The sequence below is a fragment of the Podarcis filfolensis genome (genome assembly GCF_964270895.1).
Source record: "Podarcis filfolensis genome assembly, chromosome: 13".
NCBI lineage: Eukaryota > Metazoa > Chordata > Lepidosauria > Squamata > Lacertidae > Podarcis > Podarcis filfolensis.
The window spans coordinates 51,912,561-51,935,698 of NC_139615.1; the positions used below are offsets into that span (position 1 = coordinate 51,912,561).

A 23,138-nucleotide genomic window follows, 5' to 3' on the forward strand; every position below is an offset into this window, starting at 1 on the left:
TTCAGAACATCACTTTACACAATATGCCTAAACTGAGATACGTACATAGATTATTTAGGACAATGCAATTAACAGTAAAACCTTTTAATAAAGTCAGCCCTTTATAAAAATCAGGAGGGAACTCAAGTCTATTGTAAACTGTATCATACACAGATCATGTTACAGGGCTCACAAAAATAATAAAAATTGATAATCACTTTTTTCTAAAGGAAGATATGACAATATCAATAGCAAATTTGGTGCCCTGTCCTACACCACTGAGGTCATTGATCCATTTGTTAGGTGTCCATCTATGAAAATTTTGTCCAAAACAACATATTTGGTTTCAGTTAATTTTAGGGTGATTTTGGAACTGATATCCCTGAAAAGTGTGATGGAAACAGAACATATAAAACAGACATTTTTATAAACATCATTAGGATCACTTTCAATAGTTGTTAGCAGAATAACTATATTTGTCACCCCACATATAAAAGTTAGGTCAAGCTCCTTTAAACTTTTAGATACAAGTGTGTGCATTATTGCACACAAAGCCTGATTATGTTTAAGGTGGCCTGTTTCATCCAGAGTGAAATAGAAAGGCACACCTCCATCCTTGTAGTGTGAATGACGACCACAACAAAAATTTTTTGTTGAAATGCACATTGTGATACAGATGAGTAGTGTGTGTGTGTGTGTGTGTGTGTGTGAGAGAGAGAGAGAGAGAGAGAGAGAGAGAGAGAATGCGTACATGCACAGTTCCCAATCCATCAAGGAAATTTATGTGTCGAAACTGTCTCTTTTATCTCTCTCTCTATTAGAGAACATTTGTGACTTATGATTTAATGACATCAAATTGATTTGAATTTGAGGGATCCCTCATTTGTGTTTGATGAAACCATAAATACTCAAGAGGTTCTATGCAGCATGCAAGAAAGAATATGTTCCCCAGACTCCCATAAATAAATCTCTTCCTACTGGTGTGGCTAAATGGGGGGAAAAGAACTGTTCTAGGCCTTACCAGTGTGGCTCCTCTTGTGAACCATAAGAACATTGGGACCGATGCAAATTATCCCACAGACATCACACTTTAGCTTTCCGTTAGGGAGTCGAATGCCTCCAACTCCTGACATGGCTTTGCTGCCATTGTGTGAGCCATTCATTTTCTCTCCAGAGGCATCAAGCATTCGTAAATCCTCCGCACATTCTTCCCCATTCATTTCACAGGCACGCCCATTCTCTTCATCACTCTGTGCCTCTATTTTAATATTACTGGCTGAAAGAAATAATAGAGGGATGCCACTCAGTGCTTTTAAAAATAAATAAATTTAAGGAATAAAAAACATTGTGGCAAAAAACAGTAAACACACAAAGGAAAGCATTTCTCAGCAGGATTCATGAAACACTTCTATGGCACTTACGTTTCTATGTGTGCAAATAATTATTTCAAGCACATGTGAAGTATTAGACAATTATGATTACATGGATACCTTAAAGTTTCATATCATCATGCTTTAAGTCCCAATATTAGCATTAGCAGGGCCACAGGGACCCCTTAAAGGAATAGCCAGTATTGCTTCTCTAGAAAGGTGTGTGGACATCAGGACCAGTTGCTAGATGGGCAGCAAAATGTCCCTCAGAGACCAGCACACATGACTGATGAGCTAAATCCAACTTGATGGGCCACAGATTGTACAGCCCTGGCTTAGGGGAACGGATTTGTACTTTGAAGAAAGAACGAAACCATATACATGGTTCAGGTCTTGCTAGGGATGCTGGAATAATCTCTTGAAAGTGGATTACCAAGTGGATTTCATTCCCTCTATCCTCTAGCCCCATCTTGACACGGACTCAACTTACAATTTAAAAAAACAAACAAACACGTGCACATTATATGTAAATAGACATGTAAAATGCAAAGCAATCATTCACATATTCATCAATGCATAATTGCTGCTGTTCTCCCAGGGGCTTCATTGGTTTTCTTTTTCCTGAAGTACTTTGCTGATTCAGTGCACATCTAAGTTGTTGTCTGCAGTCCTAGCCAAGCCTACGTGGAAGTGGATCCCACTCCAAGGTTAGTGGGATTATTATGACTGCAGCCTTCCTAATCACTTCCTAATGTGAATTAAAAAAACACCCAATGCTTTATTATTGTTATTTTGTTCCATTGTTCTTCTTTTTGCATGAAAAGAAGTGGTCTCTTTTGTTACCTGTTGACTTTATCTGTGCATCTCAGTTAAAATCTGTAGATTTCAAGCTGCCAAACACTAAACCTTCTATACTATGGACATGTTTTAAAACATATAATAGCTTCAGCATTATGCTTCAACAGATTCACACACACAACCATTTTCTGAATTAAATTTGCTCTGGTCAAATAAAATGATGCACAACAAAAAGGACTTAGGTAAGTGGTATCGTGTGACTCCAAAATGTGTGACTACAAATTGAGACAATCCAGGACAGGAAGAACAGAATATCAGCAGGACCCTAAACTGCCCTTCCCAAGGCCTGAGTGAGGGAAACAGGACAGGATGAAGTTTATGCTGAACTGCAAAAGCAAGACAGTGAGGCTGCAATCCTAGCCTCACTTACCTAGGGGTAAGCCCAACTAAATTTAGAAGTTAGTACTCAGGGACTTACTTCTGAGTAGACACGGTTATAATTGCAGCCATAGATGGCTTTGGGATGGGTCATTAGCCAATTCAATAATTTTGCCTTTAAGGTGCCACAAGATGCTTTGTTGTTTGGCTGCATATGACTATCAGGGGACTCCCGTGGAAATTGAGTAACTTTGAAAGGGAATACACAAGGAAGCGGAAGTGTCAGCTGGGGGGCGGCAGGGGGCCTTGGGCCCTCCAATTTTCAAGGAGGGCCCCGGGCCCCCTCAATATCCCATGGCGACATGTGCATGCCACGCCACATACTCATGTCATGCGTGCAAGCTGCAATGCATGCACATGACACGTCAGCATGTTGCAGCATGTGGTGTGAGCCCATCAATCATGGGGGCAAGCCAGCGCACCTACCAGGAAGGTAACCAATTTGTAAATATCTGTTGTTGATGACGGAGATGTGCCTGTCTATCACTGTACAATATATGTTTCTACATAAGCAGGTGACAAAATGGAAGAAATACTTGTAGAAAATAAACCAGTTGCAGCAGAATGGAAAATACCAGATGAAAGGGCATATGAATGTTGAAGTGGACTGAGGCATGCTTATGAATGGTGTCCCCACCACCAACCTATTCCACGTACCAACAAGGCCAGCAGTTTACCTTTACTGGTCCCATGCCACAAACAGCTCTGTGCACTCAGCACCTCTCAACTTTTGCTGACCAAGGCAGCTTCCTCACTATGCTTCCTGACATGCTCGTTTTCTAAATTACTGGGTGTACTGGAGGTGTTGCTGCTTTGTACAGTGATACCTTGGTTTACAACCATAATCCGTTCCGGAGGTCCGGTTGTAAACCAAAACAGGTTGTAATCCAAGGCGAGCTTTCACCAATGGGGCCTCCAAAAAAAGAAGAAGAAAGAGTTGTAATCCAAAAAAAGGGGGGGTGTAAATCCCAAAAAAGGGATACATACTTCAGGGTTTGAAATGGTTGTAATCCAAAACGGTTGCAAACCAAGGTACCACTGTACATCCAAGAGGACATCAAGCTAGAAATTTGTAACAGGGCAGACCCTTTCAAAGATAGCAGGTCCCAAGAGCCTGGTCAAAATGTTTAGGGTGACCTTGAGATGCAGCATGAAATCAAGGAGGCATCCAAAAGAGGAAATTCTGCCGTAACAGAAGACTTCAATTACCTTCAAAGAGACTGTTCTGGTCAAAGCAAAGGAGGTGAGTGGGTATAGCATTGCAGCCTTAGTCTCAAAAGCAAGCCTGGGACAGAGGCTGGGATCCTACACAGAACTACTACTCAGAGGTAACTTCCATCGAATTCAGTGAGGCTTATTCCCATGTAAGTGGGATTAGGACTGCAGCCTCAAGCTTTTGCAAATATAGTCCCACTATTCAGCACAGTGAATAACTACTGTCTAGTCAATGTATGTGGCAGGTACAGAGTTACAGCACAATCCTAACCACGTCTACTCAGCAGTAAGTCCCTCCTGAAGAACCAGCATTGTCCTGCTCAGTCTGAAAACATTTGCAAGAACTATCAGGATTCTTCCAGTGTTATCTAATATTTTTTATTTCATTAATAGTGTATTGTTGTTGGTGGTATTATTATTATTATTATTATTATTATTATTATTATTATTATTATTTGCCTTTAGCACCCTCAGGTTGAAATTAATGCTAATGTACTTCTCTGCCTGTATTCAATTAGAGAACCATTCATCTCTTTACTCATAAGGAAGACCAGGCAATTCTTTTTGCACCTCTTCCATTGGAGTATGTATGTATTCATACAGAGACCTGAGTAGGCGGTGGTCTTAAAGTTAACTACAATTGGCTCACAACTAGAGTGGGGGTTATGTTCCGGGGGATTGCATGTAAAGACAAAATTGTGTCTAGTCAGAACAACCTTGCCGCATGACCACCCCCACCTTTCCGAAGCCAGCAGGCCTTGCCCCCCCCCCCAAGAGGCGCCCACAAGATCTTGAGGGAACCTCCCAGAGTTCCAAAAAGAGCTTCCCAGAGCCCATTAAGGAAGACAGAGGGCTTAAAAGCTCTTTATGTGCCCTTGGCCTTCCATGTGTGATTTCAGCTGGCCAGTAGTTAACTGTGCACAAGTTGCCAGTCGGCTGCATACAATTATTTCTTCTGCCCAAGAAGAGCTTGGTGATGTAATTTTTGGTTCAACATCTATTCCAAGGGAAATCATGGAAAGCATTGTTAAAAACAGAGGATGGTATTCAGCTGAGTTTTCAATAGGTCTATTCCGAGGAAAACTCAACTGAATGCCAACCAGGTCATGCTAAATCATGGCTTCTGGAAGGGTTTTTGAATTCTTCGAGAGTGTCAACAAGCAAACAGAGGTGACCGGTTGACATTTAAACAATTTATTATAAAATCCAAATCAGTGTTGACAATTATGACAACAGCAGAAATCTGTCAGCAAAATAAAAAGCAATGGATTAACCTACGAAATCGTTTGTTTGGATATTTAGGGCCCAATCCAATCACAGTTACACCACAGAATTAAGCACTCAATTCTCAGAATCATTTTGGGGGGGGGGGAGTGTTGGACTTTAGCCACCTTGTGAACATGATTCCAAGAGTTTATATCACTAAAGATATAACACTTTCTAGCCAGTCATCGCGTAAGTGCCCTCTCTAAACAGATGATTCTATCTGTAGCACTAAAAAAGATTTGCAAGCTGCAAAAAGAAAAATAGGAAGTGAAATAAATGCAAGGCTGTTCAAGTACAGCAAAACACAGACAAATGGAAACACAGGGGTGACAGAAATAACGTGCAAGATGGAGAAACTTGGTAATACACTGAGAACACATGCACAGTATACTTACGGGAAAAGGATTTGGGGATGATGCTGTGAAAATCCCTAAAGACTTCAGCCCTATATGCAGCTGCAATAAAGAAGGCAAAGAGGATGCTAGGTTGTAAGGCGGTCAGCAACATGTCAAAGAACCATAAAGGACATTGCTTCCAGGAAAAAGACAAGCGCCACGACCACAGAGATAAAATACAGAAAGGAATGACAGCACAGAAGTAAGAGCCCCGGGAATCTAAGAAACCCCTGGCATCCAATATACAGTTGCTCCAGGAAGACCATTTCAGATTTCAGGGTGGGAGACAGTCTAGACACAGACCAAGACTTGCACTTGGAAATGATCAGTTGCAAAAAACAAAACAAAACCCCCACCCACTTTTAAGAGCATTTGATGTGTTGTTTTCTGATACAGCACTATAATGACAGCAACTGTACCAATACAGATCTGTTTTTGGAGCAAAGGGATTTGTGTCTTCAGCATGCATATGCAGTACACAAGCCCATTTAATAACCATCACTCAATAGGTAGAACCAGCGAGTTGGCTGGAGGTATAAGCTAGAAACACTAGAGAAGGGGTGGCCAATATGGTGTTCTTCATATGTCCGTTGAATTCCAGCTTCCTCAGCCCCAGGCAGGATGGCTAACCCTCAGGGATACTTGGAACCGTAGTCCAAAAGATCAAAAGGGCACTACATTGGCTACAACTGCCAATGCCTGGGAGTGTATCTACATTGTGAACTTACATCAATTGTATGCTAGCTTAACTGTCACACACACCCAAATTGTGGGAGCTGCAGTTTGGCATGAGTGCTGAAAATGGTCTTCTAGAGAGCCCTAGCTCAGCCCATCCTCGCCTCTGCTCCCTGAAAAGAACTGCAGTACATTTCCCAGAAAAACATGGGGGAAATTAATGATTATCAACAGAAGTGTAAAACTACACACGTATATTCAGAAGAAAGTCACATTGAGTTAAATGGTGTTTGTTCCCAGGTAAGTGCATACAGGACTGTAGCTTAAGTCAGTTTAAGTCTGTGAAGCAGATATGCCACAAGACTCCTAGTGCTTTGGACTCTGCATAGGCAAGGAGTTTGTTATGAGGGATAACAGCAAATTCTGGTTAATCTTTCCAGAAAATACTGAATTTTTCTCACCGATTAAAGATCTAGACAACCGGTTTGGTACATTAATTCCTTCCCTGACTCTGGAGTGTTTCCTCCAAGTAGATATTAATGATTTCTGCAAAGAAGCCTACCACAGATAAGTTATCTTCTGCTGAACAACCAGGGAAATGAGAGCTCCACCCAACCCAGAGGCTGGTGTTTCCTTTCTCCATATATACTCAGAATTAGAATAGCAAACATGTGGCAAACAGGCCTTTTATTTATTTGGCTGTATTTAAGTATTTTGAACAGATCTATAGCTACAATTTCAATCCTGCTGCAGCTTAACTCTCTGAAGTAAATTAATGATAACTTCAGAGGAAGCATTTTGAATTCCTCTGGAAAAAAATGCAGGCAAGCAAACATAGTCACAACTCATCAGGAGGTTCTCAGTGAAGAGCCTCACTGAAATGAGCAGGAGTTAGGCAAGAGCAGCGTCCGGGTCCTGTGTAGCTCCCATTCAATTCAATGGAACTTGAACCAGTTTGACTGTCCCACCATCTACCAAAGGCTCTAGAGAATTGCCCTTTGGCAAGGGTGCTAAGAATTCTCTTAGAGGTCCCTCACCCCCATACTGTATACCCAGAGTTCTCTTGGGAACTCCTTAAAGTCTGTAGAGTTGATAAACTCTCATCATTGGTACAGTTTCATTAGATGAAACACACAAAACAAATGGATATAACATTTGCACAAATGAAAAAAGTGCATTAAAACAACAACCCACAATTCTGGCAAGAAGCTTAAACAATTGCTAAGGCATGAAAATGACCATGTGTCATGGATGCTTAGTTCTGACACTTACATTCCAGAGGGATGGACTAGATGACCCTTGGGGTCCCTTCCAACTCTACAATTCTATGATTCTGCAATGCAATGACTGTAGCCATCCCAACCTTGTTCTGTCAGTAGGCTTGAATCTGGTAGCTTAGATGTGACTGAGATTTATCAGTAGATTTCTAGGTGATATGCGGTAGAGCAACAAGGATTTCTGACTCTCTGTTCTTTAACAATAACAACAAAAATACACCCCCCAAAAAAATTATGGGGGGAAATGAGTTGATTTCTGCATAAAAGGACAAAAAAAAATATCTGTTTTCAGTACTAAAAACAAATTTCCAGGCCAAGTATATACTCAGAGACCTTGTCATTCCTTAATTCTACATCAGTTCTCCTGAGCCACAGTTTTTCACATGGTTCCAATTGATGGGGAACTCGTGGCTCACCAAATATTGTTGGAATCAGATTCCTATTAGCTCCTGCAAGCGTATCAGTGATTAGGGGGTGATACGAACTGTAGCTCAACAACTTCAGGTGGGCCACATATTTCCTGTCCCTGATCTAAGGGTTCTCATGATAAATGCACTAGAAACCACAAGTAAGCCCAGTTAGTTCCGCACTTCCTTATCTACAAGAATAGATGGATCCATCAAATGTAATGGCGCTGGCTGACCAAAGTGTGGCACCTCCCACAATGCTCCTCCTTTGGTTTTATCACCCGGTCTCAGCTTGGGGAAGGAAGGCTGTGGTTGAACCAGCGACTCCTCTGGATTGAAGCATTGTGGGAATTCAAGAAGAATGCTGAGGGCAGAGGAAACCCATCTTTGCAATGATGTCAGAAAGATTCAGCACTTGGGCTTTCCCATGGATAGTTAACGTCTGACCATTTTGTTGAGCTGGATCCTGATTTATCTCCAATGTAAATTAGTGCTGCAAATCTGCATATTTCCAGAAGGCCGCAGACTGCAGAGAGAAACAGCCAGAAAAGCTGCTCTGAGGTGAAAGGTGAAGAACTTTGAGTTCCCTAGGGAACTGGGGTAGTTCAGCTGAAACAGCACATCGCAGCTTCCCCCTGTCTGGCTTAACAGGAAACCTCCAGCTCCTGTTCCTCTCTAGCTTAATCCACAAACGCATCAGTTCTGGGCATTTGCTCTCTTTCCTCATCCCCGCCATACTAACCCCCACAGATCTCAGGCTGGGTGGCTTGCACTAAGGAGTTGTGGGCTGGGAGAAAGGCTGATCCATAACTTTCCACTTCCCAGAACTTTCTTCTGCTGTTTTCCACAGGTGTCCACTTTGCATCCACAATGGGTACCAAAATTATTATGCACAAATGAACACCCTAAGCTTACCACAAGGAGTGACAGAGCTTCCTTGCGAGCCTGCTGGCTCAGAGAGGCTTAGCTCTTTGAAATACTGCACTTTTAGAAAGGGTTGCAGTAAAAAAAATCCCCTCTGGAAACCCCTCTGATTTAAGCAGCAGGCTAGAATCCATTAAGCTAGTGGATCTGCTCATGACCAAGCACATCAGGCACCAACATGTTTTCAATCAATCCTGCAGGTCTGTAGAAATGACCTACAGCAAGAAGGATGGGTTTTGGGATTTGGAGTGAATCATCTTCTTGGGCCTTCAGGTGTCTATATTCCTTTGCTCCTGTTGGCTTAAATATTGTGCAGGGGGCAACGAGTGAAGTGTAAGTGTTCAAGCTGAAAATATCTAAGCACGTAACCCCAGCTGATGATTGGGAGAGTCTATCTCATCTCTTGAGTCCTTTTCTTGGGTCTGGAAACACCAGGGAACTGGAGACTCCAGGTCTACACATCTGTATCTGCTGTGGATTTATTTCAATGTGATTTTTGTACTCTGTTTTCTTTGCACAAAATCCTCCTGCACGAAACTCTTCTGTGGGTTTGTTGCACAAGAACACCAAATTCACTACTGTACTTGCGCAACCTAAATTTGTCAGTATATCCCACTCGCAAAATAGCAACAATGTGTAAGTAGTCCTAGGTTGCAATTCTAACCCCACTTACCTGAGAGTAAGCCCCACTGAATTAAACAGAACTTACTTCCAAGTAGGCATGGTTAGGATTGTGTTGTTAGTTTCTCAATTTGCTGCTCATAATGTAACTGGGTTTCCACATCCTCCTCACATTGTTGAAAAAGCTCTTGAAGAGGAAGAAGCTGCAAATAATGAAATATAGGAATGCAGGAAAAAGAGGAAGCAGAAGGCAACCAAGAGCCCAACTGAAATGTGAAGAGTTATGGAGAAGTGACAGAAAGGGAAGCCGCACCGGGAATGGCGCTTGGTGGCTCAGCCGAGAAGCAAAACAACAACCAAGCCAGGAGAAAACTGGCCTCCTTTGCACTGAAGGAGTTTTCCATGCTCTGCTTTAAAGACTTACATGCTGTAAAACTCCAGCTGGACAAGGGGGAGAAACTCGAATCCGTCCACATTTAAAGATGAACCTACCTAATTCACACTTTCCTGAACTGAAACAAGGCCATCTGTCAAAATGGGGACTTCTCCAAAATTTTGCAGCACAGTTCGCCAGCCAAGCAATGTGTACAAAATGCATCTACTAGGGGAAGGTGTACATAGAAATGCATCTGGCATGAAAATAACATACAATATATATATTGTATTTATATATAAATAGGTACCGCTCTAGCGGGAAGGTAAATGGCATTTCCGTGCGCTGCTCTGGTTCGCCAGAAGCGGCTTAGTCATGCTGGCCACATGACCCGGAAAAACTGTCTGTGGGCAAGCGTCAGCTCCCTCGGCCAGTAAAGCGAGATGAGCGCCGCAACCCCAGAGTCGTCCGTGACTGGACCTAATAGTCAGGGGTCCCTTTACCTTTACCTTAACCTAGAGGAAGCCATGGTCATCGTTCAAGAAACTCCAGGGAAGATCCAAGGCACAGTTTAAAAACTGTTGACCAAATGAAGACTTGTTGACTTTTGTAATGAGCTGTTCTAAAAGAAGAGGGGGCTTCCAGGTGAACTGACCCAGATCATTATCTGAGGATAATAAGGTTCAATATCTGAGCTCCTTCTTCACAGGGGTGCCAACTTGAATAAAATATGATGGGGGCCCAGTTAAGCTCCACCCTGCATAATCGATCACATGATGCAGTGCACACACACCATTGGAATGGGAATGCCCATCAACTCAAATATTTTAGGGGGGTATCCTAGGAATTGGCTCCTTTGCTTCTTCATGTGCCCCCTTCTGCAAGGTCCAGAGGGTGGCCACATGAGAAGGGGCTTCTTCTGAGATGGTCTCCACTTGTGGAATGCTGTCTCCTTGGAGGCTCACTTGGCACCTTCATTATATACCTTTAGGCGCCAGGCAAAAAGGTTCCTCTTCAACTAGGCCTTTGGCTGATTAATGTCCTTTGAAATGTATCTGTGAGAGGGAGGTTGTGTTTTCATTTTGCAATTTTCTACTGTGAACAGCCCTCTGATCTTTGGATGAAAGGTCATATACAAATTTAATAAATAATAATAATAAAGAATGTGCAGTATCTCACAAATGGACCCATTCAGATCCATTTTTCTGTGTGCACAATTTGCAAACAAAGGTTCACACGCTCCCTTTCCCCCCCCAGTCACCGCATTCATTGCTATTCATCCTCTTGCCCACCCCCAAAAGTGGGCCAAGCTTGCTGGAAAACACCCCCAGTGTGCTTTTTGTCCCTCCCGACAAGCGCTTCTCCTCCGCCCTCCACAATCTTTTTCCATTCTGGGCAGGCCTTTCTGTGTCTGTGCATTGACACTTCATAAAAAAGAGAAAGAGGGAAATCCACTGCAAGTGCACAAGAGCAAACATTGCAAGAGCTTAGTTATTACCACACCTTAGTTTTCATGCCTTGCAAGAAGTCGGGGGCTTTTTATTTTTCCCCTTTTTCCGGGTGGGGGATATTTTTGCACTTGTGCACACCACACCTTTTCATTCCCCCTCCCCCCGGAAGTGTGCATGAGCAGCACAGATCTAATTATAGCTGTCACTTCTGCTGAGGCGAGTTTTTGCTCTCCTGCAGGATCAAGCCCATTCCTCTCCCTGCTTTACAGCAAGACGGGGCTGGGGATGGAGTGGGCAGCCAAGCCCTTGAGTCCTGACCAGCAGCACAAAAGGAGAAGGGGGAAATGGGGTGGAGTGTTCTGGCTTGCAAGTGAGCTGCTGGGGCTGCAGCTGGCCGTTCCCTCCTTGCACGGATCCAGCCTCCCTGACAAAGAAGCAAGTGGCTTCTTGGGAAGGGACTCTGGCAATGTCAGGGTGCTGCCACTATGTGCACTTCTCAGTTTCAGAGGCGCCCCCCAAGACTGTCCATTTCATCTCCACACTTCTCAATTTCGCGGAAGCGGTGGCAGTCCCCCTTATCCGATTCCAAAGCAGCCGATCCTAGAAGTGCCACAATTCTCCTTCTCCTTGTTTGCAGGAAGGGAAATGGCAGCTCTAGTCAAGGCCACACCTCAGAGTTTCCAGCACAAACCAGAAATGCCACACAATCTGCCGCTCACATGGCAGGACAACATGAAGAGGCAGCTGCAAGGAATGCAATTGACCCCTTCCTCAGGATCAATGGTCCCCCCCCCCTTCATGTGCCTCAAGCAAACCCAGGAATAAAAAGGGTGGGTGGCAGAACACTTTCGTACTGAAAAAACCCCACTTTTCCATGAGACCTCTATATCATTTTTTAAACTTCTCGACTGCTATCGACAGCTCCGCCGCCGCCGCTCCCCACTCCCAAAAAGAAGTGACTCAACAGCAAAAACTCAGAACCAGGTTGTTGAAATCCGGAGGTGGATATAGGCACACCTGCATAGTTTGGGCTGCCAGAGACAAAATGATTGGTTGTGTTCAGGTGAGGAGAAAATAGAATTAGGGGGTGCGGTGACAGAGGACACCCACCAAAACATCGCCACAAATATGACTGACACACACACACACACCAAATGCAAGAAGTTCCTGTCTGGAACACCCTTAAATACTGTATTGAATTGACAACAGCAGCTGAGGAACAAGAAAGAAGAGGAAAAGCAGGGGGTGGGATTCTGCTCTCTCCATGTCCACTCTAAACTGTCCATTCAGATAAGGCAATAGGATCCTTTCACCTGTTTCTGCTGCTACTGCCTGTTTCTCCCAAATTAACAGAAAGGCACCACAAAACTCATGTTTCTGGAAGGACACACCTAATCAGCAAAGTTGTTCCTGCTGTTCTGACCAATCAAGCTGTGTCCCAGCCAAGTCATTTGCAAAATGTAGCCTGTGAGCAACCCCTCAACATGTTGCTGTGCTGGTTGCAAAACACACAGAGGAGGAGATGAAGTGGCCATCCCTGATGGGCCAGATAGCAGAGAAGGTCTTTCCAAAGAGATTGTGACATTCAGCATCCTGTTTGTTCAGGAAGAAACTTCCATGTAGCAAGACTAAGGGTTGTAGATTCTTGCTGAGCATTCTCTCAAAATCATGAAGTCAGCTCTGGATCAGGGCTGGGGGCAAAGACCTTGCAGAAGTGCTTCCTGCTCAGAGCAAGGAATACAAGGCTCAATGGAGCCATAGTTGATTTTATACCTTAATTTGGGGGCAGGTCTTTGTTTTTAATGCATTCCTTAGTGCTGGCTATGTAAAAAATGTTAAAAAGGGAACATCAGTCAGGCACTTCTGAAAGTCCCTCTGTAACAGATGTCTAAAGTACTGTCAAGTCACCCAGAGGAAGACGGCATGGGTTATTTTGGAGGCTGCAGCTGGGAGTGGTGAGGAAGCTGCTGGCCAACTAAGGAAACATGAATGGAGCCTCACCCAGACGCTCCCTGCTTTTATAATATATGCACCCCAGGTGATCGGAACACAGGATCTGCCTCCTATCCAAGTCATTAGATCAGGTGTCTCCTGACCCAACTCAAAACCAACATGTGTTTGGGTCCCTTCGCACATCCCCTATCGCAATTACTCAGCGTGGTGACCACTGAATGTGTGAACTGTCTCCATTAAAAAGTACATGAATGGTCAGTCTGAAATAATGAATCGGTGGTGGTGGAGTCACACATTCTGCTTGATGATGTGCAAATGATGAGCATGCATGTGTAAACTGGCCCCAAGGAGAGGCAACCAGGTTGGCTCCATTTCTGTACTTGCAGGGAGCAAGAGGAACATCACTACACTCAGATGTGCTCTTAACTGGGCAAGTACATGAACTGGTGCACAACAACACAAAGGGTTCCCTGAGAGAAGGAAATCCGAAAATCACTGACCCAGTACAAGTCTCCATTTACTGGAATGTGATGCTCCAGAAAAATGAGGCAGAGCAAGAGGACACCTTTTTCTTGCACTACGCATGCCATCAAGTACATACGCACAGACTCCCTGCATACCTGGTGCAGCAGCAGCTGCATAAATGTGCTACTAGCGAGAGCTCTCCTCACCCCTATCTCGTAATCTCCCCCTTCCAGTGCCTCAACATGAAAAACACAACCCAAGCAAAGCCACAACCCCAAATGTGTGGATCACTCTGTTCTCAGGAAATGCGCAAGTATCTGAGAATCTAAGCACTGTGACGGTAAAAAAGAGGAGGAAGAATGAATTTCACATAGGCAACACCAGTCAACACAGGAAGAGTTGGGTTTTTCTTAGGAGTTCAAGGCCTACATCATCTGAAGTTGTTTGTTCTGCAGGGACCTTTTGCTGGTGCACCTGCTCTCTGCTTTGGGGCACATGGTGGTCTTGACTGTGCTGGCTGGGGACAAGATGACCCATGACCTTCTACAGAATCGAGAAAGTCACCTTAGTTAAAGAGCCACTTATGTTTAACACACACAATTTTTTTAAAGCAGGAGATTATTCTATTTATTTCTTTAAAAATTCACTTTGTTAAACAACAATTGCACTCAGCCAGCCAGTGAAACATCTTATATAACTTCGTCCAGTTGATTAAGGGCCACCTATGAGCTTTTACAGGCAAGCTGTATATGAAAGACACATAAAAAGCTATTCAATATGCTGAGCAGGAGGGGGGCATATATACTTTGGGAATTCCTGGCAGTACTGCTTGAAGCAGAGGGCTGGTTTTAATGCCCTCCAACTATGTCCCTTTTCATAAAGTCATAGAATTGTAGAATTGGAAGGGACTCTGAGGGTCATGCAGTCCAATCCCCTGCAATCTCAACTAAAGCTTCCATGACAGATAGCCATCCAACCTCTGCTTAAAAACCTCCAAGGAAGGAGAGTCCACAACCTTGCACTTACTGTCTTACTGTCGGAAAATGCTTCCTGACGTTTCATTGGACTCTCCTTTCTTGTAAACTTGAAGCCATTGGTTCAGGTCCATCCTCCATGTTGACAGCCCTTTAGATGTCTGAAGTTGGCTATCATATCTGTCTCCTTTCAGCCTCCTCTTTTTCAGGCTGAACATACCCAGCTCCCTCAACCTTTCCTCATCAGGCTTGATTTCCAGACCCTGGATCATCTTTGTCGCCCTCCTCTGCACACCTTCCAGCTTGTCTGCTGCGTAGAACTCAGTGGAAACCACTGTAGCCCCATAATCTGCCTGCTTGCTGGCTTACATTTCCTGCCTCTGCTAAATTATAGATTTCAGGGATATGCATATAGATGTGTGAGGATGCACAGGATTCATTGTGGGTTTTCCACAGTTATGATTTTTAGAAATCTATTTTAGGAGGATGAGATACATTCCTGAGCAGTGCTGCTAATAGTTTTTTATTGCAGTGTGGTGTAGTGGTTGGAGTGATGGACTTGCTCCATAAAATCTGGGTCCAGATCCCAGCTCAGGCACAGTTTCCTGGCTCCCTCTCTCTCTCTGCCTAACCTACTTTACAGGGTTGTTGTGAGAACAAAAGACCATGGAGCTGCCTCGAGATCTTTGAAAGAAAGGTGGGATAAAATATAGTTAAAACAATTAAGGCCGCAGTTCTAAGCACTCCTACTGTGGAGTACTTCAGTGGGACTTATATCTAGTTAAACACGCTTGGAATTGTTCTACTCAGCTCAGCAATTTGGTGTGACTTCGTTGGTCCTGGAGGCAGATAATCAGCCTGTTCTGCTGCCCAGTGGCGTAGCGTGGGGGGTGCAGGGGGGGGCGGGCCGCACCGGGCGCAACATCTGGGGTTAGGGCAAATCCATGGGTTAGGGGGCGCAAATCCACGGGTTAGGGGGCGCAAATCCACGGGTTAGGGGGCGCAAATTACTTGCCTTGCCCCGGGTGCTGACAACCGACGCTACGCCACTGCTGCTGCCTATTCCCTCCCTTACCTCCATATTAATATTATTATTTTTTTATTTACCGAATGTGTATACTGCTTGAATGTAAAAAAACAATATAAAATGTTAACATTACCAACAGAAAACAGTAAAAAAGGCTTTAAAACTATTTTAAAAGATTATTAAAATCAACATTAGCCAAAAAGAAATAAAATATGTAACTTCTATATGCCTGGATAGGTTTGCCTAAACATAAATGTTATAAGCAGCTGCCAAAAAGAATAAAGTGAAGACACCTCCCTGATGTCAATAGGAAGAAAGTTCAAGGTTTGTAGGTGCGTCAGACTCAATTTCTATTATATACGAAGCGTATGGCATTATAATACAAAAAAGAACTCCATATTTGACATAAAAAGGACTACTGTATAGAGGTTTAAAGACATCAGTGTGGAGAGTATTCATAAGGAGCATGTCAGTAAAAACTCAGCCAGTTTTGGAAAGTGTTCCTCCTGTAGTTTGGCGTGGGGGGGGGGGATGTTTCCAGACCCAGTCTTCCACATGGATAGCAGCGGCTGTAAGCTCAGAGGAGTTTTGCCCTTCATTGGGCCCTGAGGCTTGGCTCTCTTTGCCCACAACTACACCTGGGGATCAGCTGGTCTCCTCTGAGCCAACTCCTAGGGGCCGAGGTCTCTTTGCCCCTCCACCAGTAAAATATTTGAGGAGCTGGACTCTCCCAAAGTTGATGGCCATTGCCATTGAAATATTGTGAGTGTTTTGTGATCAGTTATGCAGCGCCACCCCCTGAATATTTCATTCAGGTTGGCACCCCTCCATCGCCATAAGGCGGGCTTCTTCAAAACAGGTACTTTTAAAATTTGATGCCTTTGTTTTACTTGCTGCTTTGAGAATATGATTGCACTTCGTACTTAATTGTTGCTTGCTTGCTTGAGTGTAGCGTAACTGGAACTGAGGGAAAATATTTATTTGTTTTGAGTATTTCTCCAATAGAAATGCAGCCTACAAGCTGAATTAATTAATTAAATGGCTTTTACTGTCAAGGTTAAAGTGGATATGAAAAACGCTTACAGCAGTGATCAATAAGTGTACGAAGTCCCCCCGGGTTTAGTTATAAAGCGCAAACAACAAAACACTTTTTATTTTCTTTTGCTCAAGCAATTTTGGTGGAAGTATATTAAAAAAAATCCATTTAGCATTAATATAAAGCCCATGACAGGATACCAATTTCAATAGGATCTACCAGCAACCTAGAGATAAAATTAAGAAAAGGTGTTGCAGATTCAGATAATACCTCATTATCATTGTTATTCCATCCTTTCAAGGTATCACGGGCTCCAAAGCCAACAAAATCTCTGCTGCCCCCCCGCATGAATTAACATTTCTTAATTTAATTTCTGTTGTGGGGGCCAGTAGGCGAAAGAACCCCTGCGGTTTCAAGGAATCAGCCTGCCTGGCCACAACAAGAGAATTCATTATCAGGATGAGATGATCAGGAGCTTTGTGTGGATGGTCACACTGGATGGAAATGAGGAAAAGGGTGCCCAGCCCCTCCTCCCTTCACAGATGGCAAGCAAGGTTTCTGCAGGGAGCACATGTACAGCCCCATGCGCCCAGGCTGTAAAACGCGGAGAGCTTGGAGGATGCACTTAGGCCCTACACTGCGCAACTCAGTCAGCAGGTGGAGGTTAGGGACAGAAGCAGACAGTCTCTCAACCCCCCCCCCCCGACATGAATACCGAGACAGTTTAAACCCCCCCCCCCCCCGCCGCCGCCCCGCCGCATGGCTGGCTGCTCTGCTCTTGTGCCTTTGGGACCAACTGGACACAGGGCTCACCCACCCTTCCGTCTGATCCATGACTTCTCAGCATGGGTCCGAGAGGTTTTTCTTTTCTCCCGCCACTCCCCCCCCCCCCGAAAACCCCGTTTATGGTTGAATCGGAGCAAATGTCCATGATGGTTCAAACAGAAGAAATCACGGGAAAAGGGGAAGAGTGGATGAGCCGACCATGTAATTAAGCAGTTGAAGCTTTTCTGATATGAGGCTAAGTGGTGGAGAAAGCATCCACCTGTTAAATTTCTGCATGACCGGCATGTGGGCAGAGAAGGAAGTCCATAGTTGGCAGACCGAAGGTGCTGTGGCACTAATAATGGCCAGCATCGCAGGGCTGCTCAAAGGCTTAGCGATATATGCAAAGTGCTTGAGAGGCACTATTTAAGAGCTCTGCTATTACGTACTTTTACACTCTGCCCCTCCTTCTTCTGTATACATGAAGCTGCACTGCAAAGCATGACTACTGAATATGCTCCATCATTGCCTCCCATTATGCAATAGATAAATAAATAAAATAGGGGAGTCAGGTTCCTCAAGCAACCTCACTGGTCCTCCCATCGGTTCACAGTTGCTTTTTGCCAACAAAGAGCTGGGCAGAAAAAAGTGGTAACCAGAAATAGAGGCTGGGATAAATAAATGCCTCAGACCAGAGAGAAAAACTGATTATAGAATGAGAAACTCACTAAAAGGCCAGAGACATGGGGGCAAAGGGTAAACACAGGGAGCATTTATCACATCCTTTTGACTAAACTTCTCTTTTTTGCTCCTTTCACCTGCTTTGTCCCACTTCGTCCTCAAATAACCCTCGTGTGTTTTTGTTTACATAAACATCCCTCTCCTGATATTGCATGCTTGGGGAATTCTTTATTTTTTTTCTAAAAAGAAAAAAAAATCTGCTATTGTCCCTCTGCCCCTCAGTTCAATGGTTTGTGGGGAAAGGGGCAGGAAACTGATGTTCCTCTTTAAGCAACTCACTTTCTAGCTACCAAATTTAGAAATGGAGGACTAAACAGTGACCTGGAATTTGGTGTCAACGATGCCAACTTTTCCTTGGGATGGGCCCTGCGGAAAAGTGCTTTGTTTGAGCTGGCATGTTGCGAGAGCTACAGCTTGGACTTGGGGTCACCCAGCCTTCCTTCAGAGATGGGCTCATTCACCTCTCACTCCCCAAGAAGTCCAAGGCTTACTCTAAGGCTGATCTTCCTTCTGCAGGATCCTGCCAGGCTCATCTTGGCCCCACTGCTGCTGCGGCTGCAGCTGGTGAGCCAGTGATCCCACTAGATAAATATAACTCCACAGCTAAAGCAGGACTTATCAGAATGGGAGAGATGCGCTTCTCAGATAAAAGCAACTTCCTCCCACTGCAGATAAGATCAGCAGGCTCACTATCCGGATTGAAAAGCCACGCAATGAGGCACACACAGTATCTCCAGTTTAGCCAAAGAATCTTTCGATTCTTTTCATCCAGAAGCACGTTAAGACTCACAGCAAGTTTCTCTCTTTCGTCTAGGTTAGTGAAAACTATCACAACACCTGCAGCATTACTCTGATGTAAGGGATGGCACCAGAAAGTGGGAGAGGGGAGGGCAGAGATAAATTTTGCTTTTGAAAAATACACCTGTTTTGCAGCGCAATGAAGGCCGCAACCCTGTATGCTCCACTGAACTGGATGGGACCTACTTCTGAATAGACATGCATACTGTACAGGACTGCTCTGTAAAATGGAAGTGTGAAACAGCGGCTTATTCTATATCTACCAGGAAGCACTTTAGAGCCCCGTCTCAAAACGTTTTCTGTGAAGGGCTAGCTTATCTCCGCAGTCTTCACCCTGCAAATGCACCAAGGACTTAGTACATATCAGCATTTGAACCTGTCCATCCTTTGTTCCTTTGCTTCTCTGATCCCTCCCCTCCCTTTGCACCCCCCCCCCATCACAACCCTGAGATTTAGATAGTGACGTCATCTGTTGCTTTGCATCTGCTGCAATGTGTGTAAGGACACAGGATCACTGGGTAACTCTGTTATTCAGAAAGGGAGTGGAGCACATGACCCACACAGCCCTTGGTGGGGAGGACTGCAATTCAGTTCACCTTTACAGGCAAATTGACCTAATTTGCACTTTGCAAAGCAACACACCAGGTGTCAGGCAATTTTGGCCCTGCAGTTGTGGCTGAGCTGAGGCTCCCACCAGTCCCACTAGCATGGCCAGTGTGTTTGTGTTTGGAAGCACACCGGTTAGTTGCAAGAAAGCAGCTCCACAGCCACTCTAGCTATTAAAGAGCACTAGATATTTATTACCTTTGTCAAAACAGCCGCTAGAACACCACCACTGAGTGGATTGTGTTTCTCAATCTGGGGTGGAGCACTTCCCCGTTAGCCTTTTGGCTTCCCTTTCTACCAAGCCACCTTCCTTATACTCTTGCCTACATTTGCAAGCTGGCCTCTGCATTTAAGGATTTCTCTAATTTGAAAGGTTTGGATCCATATTCCAGAACACCACGAGGAGCCTAATGGAAACAAGAATGTGAACACTGCCTTGCTGGATCAGGTTTTGGGCAATTAAGTTGATCATTTGCTTCCAACAAAAGGAGGGTTCTATTTAGCTATGTGGATATCCTACGGCACTTCCACATGGTAGATTCCCACATTCCTAGTTGGGAGTGTAATCAAACATTAGGAGCACAGAAATTGTTCCTAGAAAAGACAGGAGCCCCTCAGCAGACTCTCCCATTATCCTGGCTGGCTCCAGGATGGAGAAGGGCTGGGCAAGAGATTTGCTTTTAAGAAATCCGGGCACGATCCAGCAAAACTCCAGCCTTCTTCTAAATCCCATTTATTTCAATGGAAGAAGTATGGAAGCACTTGACTCTTGGTTACTGTAAAATCGGCTGGTCTTGGTCAGATTTCCCTTCTTTTTAATTGGTTTTTTTCCCAAGCAACTACTATAAATCTTAATTCCCAAGCTGCCCATAGTGAAGTGAGTGCACAGACATCAGCAAGCAGGCCCAGCCCACTGCATTTTGTTACCTGAGGCGAACCACAAAGCAGTGCCCCCCACCCCTGCCAAAGAAGGAGGAGGGAGTGAAGATCAGGAACAAGGGGGGCGGATTAAAGACCAACATTGTGGACAAGGGTGGGAGGAGACAAGCAGCGCCTCCGATGGGCCAAGAGGCCACTATGGAGGCAGCACTGAAGGGGGGGGGGGAGATCCAGCCTCCCAAGAGCAAACGGGTTGGCAGCGACAGTGGGCAATGTGTTCTTTGGAGGTGGGATCTTCTGCCCCTGTGGATCCTGCTGCCTGAAGCGTTCACCTCACCTTCCCTCATGGGTGGCCTGGCCCTGTCAGCAGGACTATTCTCAGGGATGGCATTCCAGGGTTGTGATAGTATTCTGGTTCCAAGAATGTTGTGGCAATCAAAGGATTTTCTGTGTAACCCCCCCCCCCCACTTCAGTTTTTTGCTTCATTTGAACAGGCCTCAGGGAGAAATTTAGCATGGCCTTCAAATGATACCAGTTTATTCATGTCAGCATCCCACTTATTTAATAGACTTTTAGTCCATTTTTAAGGCAAAGATGCAACCACATACAATGCCACATACACAAACAGAATTATATAAAATCGACAGTTTTCCACACAAGCGAACCAAATGCCTCCAGAAAGCCCCAAAGCAGGTCATAAAGGCGACATCCCTCTCCACAGTTGCTTCCCAGCAGATGGTTTTCAGTGGCAAACCCCTCCAAGGCTGGAAGCTGAGTATTGCCATAGTCTCTTGTAGTCACATGGCTCATATTTTACTTTTGTAAGAAAATATGCATGAAACCATGTGTATATTTAATAAACATTGCTATCATGTTTTTATTTCATACACATGCTGCAAAAAGAGACCACTTCTTCCCCTGCAGCCCTGATGCCATACTAAGGAAGCAAGTGTGTGACCACATTTTAGAAGCCTTGCCTCAGAGAACATTTCTGGATCCCAAGAGATCAGATTCCATGGCTGGGCCGATTCACACATTCATGCATGTTTGTGACTTCATAACTGCGGTGTGACCAAGCTGACAAGGACCCCAGGCAGCGCTTTCAGGGCACCTCAAACGCAACCTGCTTTTCAATGGAGTTTGTTTGCAAATCCAGCAGTGAGTCATGAAATGTTGGGCAATCAATGGATGAGGAACCAGCCCAGGGATCGAGAATGAAAGAGGACAAATTATTTAAACCTGCTATTCTTCCTGGGGGAGGAGCATTTTTTAAATACAACAACTAGGATGAGTTGCAGCCTCTGACAAATTTACTCTGTCGTTCTGCCTTACTGGATGAGACACTCATCAACTAAATCCAGCAAAGGAAAGTGGCAATCACGCATGTATCCGGTGGATTCCTAGGGAATAGAGAACTTTTTTCAGCTGCCACATATACAGTTTAATTACTATTATTGGATCCTTAACCCTTTCCTATGAAAACCAGTGGGGTCTACATGTTTTTGGATGTACTTTACCTGGATCACATCCTGTATTTGTTTATTTTTAAATCCAAACAACTGGAGAAACCTCACAAATCACTTGGTAATCAAACATTTGGTTATACTGAAGTTCTCCTTGATCAGGATAATATTTTTGTACATTACATTGCACCAGAAAGCAAGCTAAAGTGTGGATTTAGATGAGTGGTCTTTTCAGAGCCAGGACCCGCCTTCAAGACCAATCTCTAACACATGGGTCACACTTTTAATCTTTCACCATCTTTTTTCCTCCCCATATTTACGTTCCCCCACATCCCTCCTCTCTGCTTTTCTCCCCATCTCTCTCTTGATTTCCCAGTCTTTTAAAATGTAAACAGCAGACAAGAAACTTGGGGCAGTCCCACTGCTGCAATCCACTTCAGGTCAGGGTGTGACCAAGTGTGAATTGCAAGCCATCAATCAGCTGAAAACCAATGATTTTGATTACTGGAAATTATTTGCAGACAACTGAGACTGGGATAATGGTATTGCAGTTATTCCAGATGCTTGCTATCTATTTCAAATCAAGAGCTATTAAATTTACAAAGCATAATCCAGGTTAACACTGGAAATCTAATACAGAGGCAGTAAAGTTTTCTGCGTGTTCTTCTACCCCCTTCCCCCATAACCCTATTCTTCATGCTTTTACTTTTCTGTCATAAAACCATTTCCATGCAGAACGAGAATGGGAACAGTCTTTGATGGAACCACGTATTGCAAAGCTAGATTATTGGCTATAACCTTTTAGGTTAAAGGGGCCTGTTACCTTCGAGACAGAAAAGCAACAAAACAAAAACACCTGTCTCAGAAGTAAGGCATTCTCAGTCCTCCAAGTGAATCGAGAAGCACCTTGTGCATGGAAGCAGCAAGCCACGCATAGCAATGCTCTTACCCAAAACTCTCTCGCTGCGAGAATTCTGCTGTCCTCCCGTGCTGGTGGAAAGATCTTCTGGCACAGGCATGGGCTCATCAGAATCATCCGGGACATCGCTTACCGGAGGACTTTCTTTTCCTGGTGATAAAGGGAATAGTCCCAGTAAGTTGAGAAAGATCTATGTTCAGATCTATGTTCAGGCCCCCATTTGATACAGCATATGAAAGACCTCAAGGTTCCAGAACCTTCAAAATAGAATGTGCCCTCATGTTAGCCTCCAGGCTGGCAGTCAGACTAAGGGGACGGGTAA

At 44.3% G+C, this 23,138-nt stretch overlaps 2 protein-coding genes across 7 annotated transcripts in view; one reads left to right on the forward strand and one right to left on the reverse strand.

Moving 5' to 3' along the window:
• MOCOS (molybdenum cofactor sulfurase) overlaps positions 1-23,138 on the forward strand; it is a 563,966-nt gene that overhangs the window by 511,805 nt on the left and 29,023 nt on the right. The window lies entirely within an intron of this gene.
• Positions 1-23,138, reverse strand: part of IKZF1 (IKAROS family zinc finger 1) — a 77,200-nt gene that overhangs the window by 27,894 nt on the left and 26,168 nt on the right. For 3 of the 6 annotated variants that reach the window (XM_083583874.1, XM_083583875.1, XM_083583873.1), the window contains exons 3-4: positions 22,847-22,966; positions 1,001-1,255 (exon numbers count right to left, since the gene is read on the reverse strand). In XM_083583874.1, coding sequence (XP_083440000.1) covers positions 1,001-1,255; positions 22,847-22,966 — 375 coding nt within the window. The remainder of the gene's footprint in view (positions 1-1,000; positions 1,256-22,846; positions 22,967-23,138) is intronic. The other 3 variants (XM_083583878.1, XM_083583876.1, XM_083583877.1) reach the window with 1 other exon arrangement.